Raw genomic sequence first — 11,281 nt, forward strand, 5'->3', positions numbered from 1 at the left:
TATTTTACACATTGCAATAACAATATCACATTACACATCCACTTAATATTCACTTTACTTTCTTGCACTCTGACTGCAGGAACAGGATCCTCAGGTGTAGGAGGGCATGTTTTGGAAATGTCTAGTAAAACAAAACAAGACAGTGAAGACAGAAAAAAACACATGTATGGAATTAGCATATCAACTAATGTACAAGAAACAGAGATGGAAGAATATACAGTATATACAAAGAAATAATAGTCAGGTACAATACTGTCCATTAGTTAACTATGACAGAAAGACATGTTCGTCTGTTTATCATATCTGTGTGGAAACTTGTGCAACGGATGTGTCTTTTCTCCCTGCAGATAATTAAGTATAAATAAGACTCAGAGCATTTCCATAGAGATTCACTTTGCATCAGCAGCACCATGCTCCAGTGCTCTGGGAGACTTTATAGTCCTGAGAGTTCAACACTGGATGACTGACAGCTGTCCTTCATGACAACAGAAGCCACAGAAATCCTCCTCATCAAAAACATGACTTTGATCTGCGTCCTCATCTGGACTCTCCTCTGCTGCTGCTTCACAGGTAAAGTCCAGAGAATCAAACTCCTCTCCTCTATCAACATCCGTCCCTCTGAAATGAAGCCCACAAAACCATCAAGCTGCTTTATGTTTTTGTCTCTGTATCCTCAGAGTCCAGAGGCCAGTACACACTGACTCAGCCTGGAGTAGTGAGGTCTGCTCTGGGAGGATCAGTCACCATCACATGTAGGACCAGTCAGAATGTTCATAATGGCAACCGTTTAGCCTGGTACCAACAGAGAGATGGAGGAGTTCCTAAACTCCTTTTTCACTATGTTGGTGGTCGAGTATCAGGGACACCAAATCGTTTTACAGACAGTGGATCAAACTCTGACTTCACTCTGACCATCAGTGGAGTCCAGACTGAAGATGCAGCAGTTTATTACTGTATGAGTTTTCACTATCCCAACAGTCAACATGTGTTCACACAGTGAAAAACCGTCGTACAAAAACCTCCCTCAGTCAGACTGAACAGAAACTGAAGTGACTGCTGCAGCTGGAAGCTACTGTACAGACTGATACAGTTCACTGAACACACAAACCAGATGTTGATTAAAACTTTCAAACAGTGTCATAAAACACTTTTGTTGTTAGAGTCATCAAAAGTGACTTCAAATATGTCGTAGACATAGATGAGTTTTTTTTCAGGTGTGAAATCTGATTGTTTCCATTTCAAAATCCCAACATCATAAAATGACGTTCTATTATATTTCACAAAAACCTTCACCTTCCTGTCAGTCAGTTATTAATCAGATCCAAAATCAAATTTGCCTTTCTCATTCCAATTTCATACATCCTTTTTAACTGTGTTTGTTAATGAGAAAAATCCTTGGTCATGACCTTTGACCTCAGCTTCATGCTGGATCACAGCTTTCTCACTTTAATCCCATCAAAAGTAAAATTGAAGACACAGATCAACATCATAAATGCTTTTGATCAATAATCATTCAGCCATTAATATTAATATCACTGATAATGATCACAAAGAGAATATTCCAGTAGAAAGTCACTGGATCAGTTTCCCAGCAGACCATCAACATCGTCTACATGTCATTATGTGAATATGTAAATATGTTGAGTATTAACAGTGAGAGGGAAACAGCATGATATGTGTTGGACAGCTGTAGCTGATTGACCCTGTGTGTTTGGACATGTGTCCTGCCTCTGTCCAGACGTCAAGAGGCCAGTATTGATCAGAGCATGTCCAGGCTGTCCTTTCAGAACCACTGACACACCAGCAGCACAATGATGATGTCACTGACTCTACTGCTGGCCACCCTGGGGCTCCTTGTTCAGGGTGGGACTCTCGGCTCAAAACTCTGCTTCAGGATGAAACCAGGTTGAACACAGTGATGGAGAAACTCTGAACCAAGCAGCATTGATCTTCTTCCATGTGTTCTCCATGTCCAACCAATGATCCTCTTCTGGTTGGACGTTGCTCATCTTCCTCCAAGCTGGATTTGTCTCAATAACTCATCTCCTCTACTTCATCTTTTCCAGGTTCATCAGGAGAAATCATCCCGACTCATTCTCCTGGATCTCAGTCTGTTCTTCCAGGACACTCTGTCTCCATCACATGTAGAACCAGTTCAAGTGTTGGTACATGTCTCAGCTGTTACCTTCAGAAACCTGGAGAATCTCCTAAACTCTTAGTTTATTATTCTACAACTCTTCAGTCTGGAGTTTCAGATCGTTTTAGTGGAAGAGGATCTGGGACTGACTTCACTTTGACCATCAGTTCAGTCTGAATATTCAGGAGTTTAATATTGTAGTGGAAAAAAATCATTTTGCTTTTTCTTGTAAAACTTTATGTCCAGTTTCCTTTGTCTTACCATGTGGAGAAAACAGTTGTGCAGTGTCAGACTTACAGTTTGTGACCAAAAAGAATCCAGTGAGAGCTGATTGATGAATGAAGCCGGAGTTTGTTCTTTTTAGGGTGGTACACCCCATGATGTGGTAAGTACCAAACCTTTCCTGGTGGCTGTGTGAGTTCCTCCTGTGGGATTTCCTCAGCATTGTTGTTCTTGAGTCTGTCACTGATGTACGTGACATAGTCCTCTTTGAATTGCTCATCCTTTTTCACTTTCTTTTCTTTATTTCCAGTTTCCTTTGTCTTACCATGTGCAGAAAGCAGTTGTGCAGTGCAATTATTTGTAAAGTCAATAAACACACAAATTAAAAGACATTGTTTGCATAAGTCTAATAACTGGTAGGACCACGCTACAAACGCCAAACTAGATTGTAGCTCCCCATGCAGCTTCACAGGCTGCAGTCAATGATGGTCTCTGCTGGTCTGCCTTCCACCCTGATGCATGATGGGCGGCTATTCAAACAGTGGCACCATCACCACCTGTAGAGGGTGGACACTCACAAAGACAAAGACGTAGCAAATAATGGAATACAAATAAACTTAAATGTGGCTCCTACAATTCAATAAACATTCCCAACAAATTTTTTTATTCAGAACAGTCAAACACAGAGTTATAATTAATTCTCAATCATTTAATAATGAAACTCATTGTTTGTTGTATCTACTGTCTAGATTTAGTGCAGCGACATGTGACAGCACTTCCACATTCATAATATTCACAGAGATAGATGATTGGATGAGTAGATATTTAATATTTTAACATGTTGTCAACATTAGAACAATCAATGGAAATGACAGTTTATTCATTCTGCTGACAGACACCAAGAGACACAGACTGTGCTGTTGTTTTTACTGTTAAAATCAATTCTCTCATTTGGTTTAAATTAAAATATCAGAATAGTCTTAAACCACTTGATGCTGATGACATCGTGCTTTTAGATCTAAACCTGAGAAATGGATCATTAATGAATTAATTTACATATTACTAACAACTAACAGCTGGATGATTTAACACTGACATGGTCTCAACATGGATTTGAATGAAAACTGATCAAACTTGATATAAATATGATGATAAAAAATGCAACAAAAAAAATCTGCTATGAACGTTGACATTTTTCTTTTTACAGTGTCTTCATTGTTGTAACGGATGTTCTTAATTTAAGTTTATGTGAACAAAGACAACTAGTCAAAAGAAGTTTGATATGTTTTTATTGTTTGGAAAGGTATGCACTTACAGGATTACATCAAGCAATGAACAAGTGAAGAAAGAGATTAGAAGAAAGAGAGAGAAAGCAGAGAGACAGTGGAAGCAGTCTGAGAGTCCCAGTGAGTCAGGTCAGGACTGGGAACACTGGTCTCTCCTCAGTGTCTCTGAGACTCTCTGAGTCTGGGAGCTCTGGCTGGCCTCACAGCTCACAGAGACCACCTTGCTCCACTGGTCTGCAGGGAGCCTCAGGGTGCTGCTCCAGCTGTAGTGGCCGTCCTTCTGCAGCACCCCGGGGCTCCTGCTCTCCTCCCACTTGAGGGTGCTGCTGCCCTGCAGCTTCCAGGACAGACTCCAGTCTGAGGGGAAGCCCTTGTTGGCCAGGCACGTAACGGTGGCCTTCCCTGCTCCAGCTCATCCACGGAGGGAGGCAGCACCGTCAGGGTGGGGGGGGCATCACCTAGGAGGACAGGGAGCACACAGCTGTCAATCAAACAGCAGACACTTGGACACCTTGACTGTGAGAGAGTCCATTTCCTCCTTGAAGAACTTTCTGTCAGATGCTTTTTCTGCTCCACCAGTCACTCACTCACACATGGTTTCACTTCCCTTTCACAAAGCTCTCATGAATATCAGCACAGAGACAATCATCATCCAGTTTGACCTCAAATATGTCCAACTACACTGGAAACTAAACAAGCACATGTCTCAACATTTCCAAGAAAACTTTGTCTTCAACATCATCAACATCTGAACCAAACATGACTTCAAAGGATTTAGTGGAAACAAGTAGAGAAAAGCAGCTCACTGCCACAAAATGATCTTCATGAGGAGTTCAATCATTATTTAACAAACTCTTGACATGATTTCAAAGTAAATCTCAACTAAAAACACATTTACAAATCCACATCTTTATCTTCACTCTGTCCAGTTTGACGTGACACAAGTCAAATTGAATCCATCCTAACAACAGTTATTTTGATGTCGCATTAGAAACTGATCACAGGAGGAATGAAGTTTGATCCTTTCTACTCTTCAAGGTTTGAAATTTCATTTTGACACAAACATGAGAATCAAACTTCATCAAAGCTGATCTGAGTTAGTCTCCATGAGGAGATAGAAACATGAAGAATGAAACTGTTGGAAATAAAAAAGACACATTTAACTCTTCTTCAAACAGTCATGACAAGGATTTGAAAAGTTGAATCTACAATCTACTATTTAGTAAATACAGTAGAAACTTACTTCCAACTTCCAGTCTGGTTCCTCCACCGAACGTGTACCACAGTGATACAAACTCATTGAGGCGCCGTACAAAAACCTTTGACTGGAGAGAGACACCTCTCTCTGATTCTATCAGACTGAACTAAACCTACAAGTTCTCAACATTCAACTTGACCATTGAAACCACAAATAAGGATTTGTCCTCTGAATCACACTAATGGTTTATATTCATTGATATGAATCTTAAAGATGTGAAGTTAACTTTGTCTCTTGGTGCAGAAATATAAATAAAAACTATCACATGGAAAGATGTTTAGATTTCCTGCCTGATGAATAAACATCAAGAAAATAAAAAGAGAGAACAGCTTGTAAAATAAAACAGCTTCAAATTTGACTTACTTCCAACTTCCAGTCTGGTTCCTCCACCAAAAGTCCACCACAGTGATACAAACTCATTGAGCCGCCGTACAAAAACCTCTGACTGGAGAGAGACACAGCTCTCTGACTTTGAAACAAACAAACTCAACTCAGTCATTCACTGTTTGGATCATTTTGTCAGCTGATAAGAAAACTGGAAACAACACAGTGAAACACATTTAATGGATTTATATTTTTATTGACAATTAATTTCATATTAAATTATTTTTAAAAGTCACATTGAATTTAATTTATTTTGAGACAGAGACTAATTAAAAAACTGATATTGTAACTCATTCACATGCAATACATTTTAATAATTCACGCACATATATGAAGACAAAATATAAAATATTGTTCCAGGTCTGATACTGATAACTGACTGATCACCTGACTGAAAAAAATAGGAGGATAAGGAGACATTTTAAAGAAAGATACATTTAAATGTAAATGTAAAATCTTTCAACAACTTCCTAATCAATACAACAATGAAGTGATTGATCCATTGATCAACAGCATGATCAGAGTGATCCAAGTCCCTGTTGGAGTCTCTCAGAGCATTTCCATAGAGAGTCACTTTGCATCAGCAGCACCATGCTCCAGTGCTCTGGGAGACTTTATAGTCCTGAGAGTTCAACACTGGATGACTGACAGCTGTCCTTCATGACAACAGAAGCCACAGAAATCCTCCTCATCAAAAACATGACTTTGATCTGCGTCCTCATCTGGACTCTCCTCTGCTGCTGCTTCACAGGTAAAGTCCAGAGAATCAAACTCCTCTCCTCTATCAACATCCATCCCTCTGAAATGAAGCCCACAAAACCATCAAGCTGCTTTATGTTTTTGTCTCTGTATCCTCAGAGTCCAGAGGCCAGTACACAGTGACTCAGCCTGGAGTAGTGAGGTCTGCTCTGGGAGGATCAGTCACCATCACATGTAGGACCAGCCAGAATGTTTATAGTAGCAACTCTTTAGCCTGGTACCAACAGAGAGATGGAGGAGTTCCTAAACTCCTTTTTTACTATGTTGGTAATCGAGTATCAGGGACACCAAATCGTTTTACAGACGGTGGATCAAACTCTGACTTCACTCTGACCATCAGTGGAGTCCAGACTGAAGATGCAGCAGTTTATTACTGTCAGAGTTTTCACTATCCCAACAGTCAGTATGTGTTCACACAGTGAAAAACCGTCGTACAAAAACCTCCCTCAGTCAGACTGAACAGAAACTGAAGTGACTGCTGCAGCTGGAAGCTACTGTACAGACTGATACAGTTCACTGAGCACACAAACCAGATGTTGGTTATAAAGTACATACAGATCATACACTGCATTTGTTAAGACAAAACTGAATGCAAGTTTCAACAGAAGTGATTTAAAATATCTCCTAGACATAGAGGAGCTGTTCATTCAATCAACACTTTTCTGAAATTTGATTGTTTCCATTTTAAAATCCATCAACATCTCAGGCATCATCCCCAACATCATAAAATCAACTTGTTTTAGTACATTTTACAAAACCTTCATCTTCCCATCAGTCACTTATTAATCAGATCCAAAGTCAAAGCAGGTTTTCTGCTTCTCATTCCTATTTTATACATCCTGTATAACTGTGACAGTTAAAGAGGACAGCTGGGTGATGATCTTTGACCTCAACTTCATGCTGCATGACAGGTTTCTCACCTAAATCCTGTTAAAAGAAAAGTGAAGACGCAGATCAACATCATCAAAGTCTCAGATCAATAGTTATTCTGTCATTAATATTCATATGACTGAAAATTATCACAAACCCTTTCCATAGTTCAAGTGTTGATCTCCACCATCAGCTCTTCATTCATTAATTAACAGTCTCTGTAAACAAATGCTAAAACCAAACTTCAAAAGTCAAATATGTTGTATTTGTATGAAACACAGTCTAGTCCTCAGAAATATAGCTTCCTGAGTTCCCACAGAGAGAGATAAAGACATACAATCAATGTGAACAGCAAAATTAAAAAATGATGTTAACCATATAGCTTTTTCTATGTACTCATATATAATTATAACTGAAGGTTCTTGTTTGTTTTGCTGGTGAATAAAGAAAAGACAGAGTGGGACAGTAAAGGTTACTAAGCTTGGTCATGACCTTTGACCTGAGCTCTGTCTCAACTACATCCAGCATTAATAAAATATCAATTAATATAATCAAAGATGATGCACATGGAAGCAAAAATGAATCACGTGAAGAAGAGAATATTCTTTTAAACCTCCAGTAACTGTTTTCACTTCCAGTCTAAGATGATCTGTTAGGACCAGTGCCAGTTGTTCTGAACACCCCTTGAGTATACAGCAAAGTATGTGGTCTGGACCTGCAGCTTTACGTGGGTTTGGGTTTTTGTTTTGTTTTTCAGGATCCAACAGACATGAGCTGGGTCAAGACTAGAGATGTGTTCATCAACACAGCAGCTATTGCTCAGTCTCAGCAGAGCAGTGCTAGTGAGGATCCAGTGACCGATTTCCTGTTTGTTTTTTAGACAAGCTCTCATCTCTTGTTTAGAAACTCAATCAAATTTTGTTGTCTACACAAAAACACGAACATACACTTTTCTAGACCAAAAATTCATAGGGGGAATTGATAAGGGCATCAATAAAGAATCACATTGATAAGTAGAACCGATAATGACATCGGTATCAATAAAATCTTATCGATGTCCATCCCTAGACTGGAATCAGAACCACCTCCTCCTGAAGTGGGGTGACCTTGGCTGCTTGAGTTTTATGGAAGTAGCTGTTGAGTTCATTCAGGAAGTCAGTGTCGTCATCGCAGGTTGCAGGGGTGATCTTGTAGCCTGTGACAGATCTGATTCCCTGCCACAGTCTCCTGGTGTCCCTGTGAACCTGAAACTGTTCCTGAATCTTATGTCCATGGGCCCTTTTAGCCAGTCTGATGTTATGCCCCAGCCTAGGGATACCTAAATACAACATAAACACCAACTCTCCCTCTTATGAAAAGGAACACAGAACACGGAGATATGCAGTCCAAAACGAAGGGATTTATTTACTCAAACGAACATAAAGTCTTCGGGGTGAGCATCACCTAAAACAATAAACAAAATGAGCTGGATTGAAAACTGACTTGCCTACCCAAAAGAAAAAGGAGTCAACAAAAAAACAGGTTTTCTACCCTCACTCCCTACCAACAAAACAAGAGAAAAGATGGACAAAAATAAAAGGCTACTCACCCCTACTAATATGGTACTGCGCACTATTAGTACTATTTATAATATTTACAGGAGAGACAAACATCTCCTCCGTACATAATCGAATCAACAAGAATCACAAGAAGGTCAGATTGGATTGGCGTCGTAGAAGGTGGCGATGCGGGGGATGCAAGGCAGCCAAGGCGAACCAGCGAGAGAGACTGTGTCTGCTGTCGGCTCCACTTTTGAAACCGCGGCCTCCGGACTTCATCCAATCAGCGACCTCCAGCTGCAAGCGCCCATCCTGGAAAACACAAGGACACAGCTCCCCCCTGGACAGGGAGGGACACCACAACAGAAAAAACAAAACCAAATCCAAATTATAACTCCAACGGTCATAACACTGATGGTCTTGTTCAACTTGGTCCTGGCCTTTCTGAGACACCAGTGTCTCCAGGAGGAGGCGTCTCTTTCTTTCAGCAGGGGACGTATCTCAGATGTCATCCACAGTTTCTTGTTTGCCCTTACAGTGATGATTTTTGTGACAGTGACATCGTCCAGACATTTGTAGATGTAACCAGATACAGTGTCAACATACTCCTCAATGTCCATGATCTGGTCTGTGGTGGTAGCCTCTATCAATACTGAGCAGTCAGTGCATTGAAAACATCCCTGCAGTGCTGTCATTACTCTCTCTGACCATACTCTCACCTGTTTGATGGAGGGTTTGTTTCTGGTAAGCAGACGTTTGTTAGCTGAGGTTATCATAATGGAGGTATGGTCAAATGAGCCGATGTGAGGGCGTGCGCCTACTTTTAATGCTGCTTTGATATTGGTATAAATGTGATTCAGTGTGTTGGCACCTCTTGTGGCAAAACTCACATGTTGGAAAAAGTGGACGAGAACATTCTTCATGTTCACTTAGTTAGTTCCCAGCGACAATGAATACCCCTTCTGGCTGTGAAGTTTGCAGTTTGTTGATATGGTGGTAGAGAGAGTCCAAGGCTGTCTTAACAGCATCAGGAGAAATGTAAAATGCAATGATGTAAACTCATGAAAACTCACATTGAAGGTAGAAAGACTGACATTTTACTGTCTGGAATTCAATATCTGGACAACAGTGTACAAAAGTTCTTGCACTATCTGTTGTTTATGTAGATGCACACCTCTCTGCCACTTGTTTATTCCACTGAATGTGCTGTTTCTAACAATACTAGCCCACTAAGCTAATAGCATTGTTTGGTATCATCTCATCCAGCCACATCTCAGTGTAAACAAAGGCAGCTGTCTCTCACCTCACCTTATTTTCCATCAATTGGATGCTCACCACCAAGATTAAAGGAAGCGGCATGCAGCAGGAGCTAGCCTTATCCCTCACACTAACCCCTAACTAATCAGAGCTAAATTATAAGGCTATTTTACACATTGCAATAACAATATCACATCCACTTAATATTTACTTTACTTTCCTGTACTCTAACTGCAGGAACAGGATCCTCAGGTATAGGAGGGCATGTTTTGGAAATGTCTAGTAAAACAAAACTAGTTTAAAAAAAAAATATACAGAATTAGCATATAAACAAATGTACAAGACATAGAGATGGAAGAATATACTGTATATACAAAGGAATAATAGTCAGCTACAATATTGTCCATTAGTTAACTATCACAGAAAGACATGTTTGTCTGTTTATTATATCTGTGTGGAAACTTATACAATGGATGTGTGTTTTCTCCTTGGAGACAATTAAGTCTAAATAAGACTCAGAGCATTTCCATACAGAGTCACTTTGCATCAGCAGCACCATGCTCCAGTGCTCTGGGAGACTTTATAGTCCTGAGAGTTCAACACTAGATGACTGACAGCTGTCCTTCATGACAACAGAAGCCACAGAAATCCTCCTCATCAAAAACATGCCTTTGATCTGCGTCCTCATCTGGACTCTCCTCTGCTGCTGCTTCACAGGTAAAGTCCAGAGAATCAAACTCCTCTCCTCTATCAACATCCATCCCTCTGAAATGAAGCCCACAAAACCATCAAGCTGCTTTATGTTTTTGTCTCTGTATCCTCAGAGTCCAGAGGCCAGATCACAGTGACTCAGCCTGGAGTAGTGAGGTCTGCTCTGGGAGGATCAGTCACCATCACATGTAGGACCAGCCAGAATGTTTATAGTAGCAACTCTTTAGCCTGGTACCAACAGAGAGATGGAGGAGTTCCTAAACTCCTCATTTACTATAGTACCAGTCGACAATCAGGGATTCCAGATCGATTTTCAGGCAGTGGATCAAACTCTGACTTCACTCTGACCATCAGTGGAGTCCAGACTGAAGATGCAGCAGTTTATTACTGTCAGAGTTTTCACTATCCCAACAGTCAGCATGTGTTCACACAGTGAAAAACCGTCGTACAAAAACCTCCCTCAGTCAGACTGAACAGAAACTGAAGTGACTGCTGCAGCTGGAAGCTACTGTACAGACTGATACAGTTCACTGAACACACAAACCAGACGTTGGTTATAAAGTACATACAGATCATACACTGCATTTGTTAAAACAAAACTGAATGCAAGTTTCAACAGAAGTGATTTAAATTATCTCCTAGACATAGAGGAGCTGTTCATTCAATGTACACTTTTCCAAATCTGATTGTTTCCATTTTAAAATCCATCAACATCTCAGGCATCATCCCCAACATCATAAAATCAACTTGTTTTATTACATTTTACAAAACCTTCATCTTCCCATCAGTCACTTATTAATCAGATCCAAAGTCAAAGCAGGTTTTCTGCTTCTCATTCCTATTTTATACATCCTGTATA

At 40.2% G+C, this 11,281-nt stretch overlaps 1 pseudogene and 3 gene segments (V, D, J or C); 3 read left to right on the forward strand and 1 right to left on the reverse strand.

Annotated features, from left to right (window-relative positions):
* Positions 1-517: 517 nt before the first annotated feature.
* LOC125010671 lies at positions 518-1,000 on the forward strand. The segment is given in 2 exon segments: positions 518-570; positions 678-1,000. Coding segments are annotated over 2 exon segments (375 nt in total).
* Positions 1,001-3,631: 2,631 nt separating this feature from the next.
* LOC125010672 lies at positions 3,632-5,418 on the reverse strand (annotated as a pseudogene).
* A 564-nt stretch (positions 5,419-5,982) lies between these two features.
* LOC125010094 lies at positions 5,983-6,492 on the forward strand. The segment is given in 2 exon segments: positions 5,983-6,038; positions 6,146-6,492. Coding segments are annotated over 2 exon segments (375 nt in total).
* A 3,881-nt stretch (positions 6,493-10,373) lies between these two features.
* Positions 10,374-11,062, forward strand: LOC125010095. The segment is given in 2 exon segments: positions 10,374-10,428; positions 10,536-11,062. Coding segments are annotated over 2 exon segments (375 nt in total).
* The last annotated feature ends 219 nt before the right edge of the window (positions 11,063-11,281 follow it).

This window comes from Mugil cephalus, chromosome 7, assembly GCF_022458985.1.
Source record: "Mugil cephalus isolate CIBA_MC_2020 chromosome 7, CIBA_Mcephalus_1.1, whole genome shotgun sequence".
Classification (NCBI taxonomy): Eukaryota; Metazoa; Chordata; class Actinopteri; order Mugiliformes; family Mugilidae; genus Mugil; species Mugil cephalus.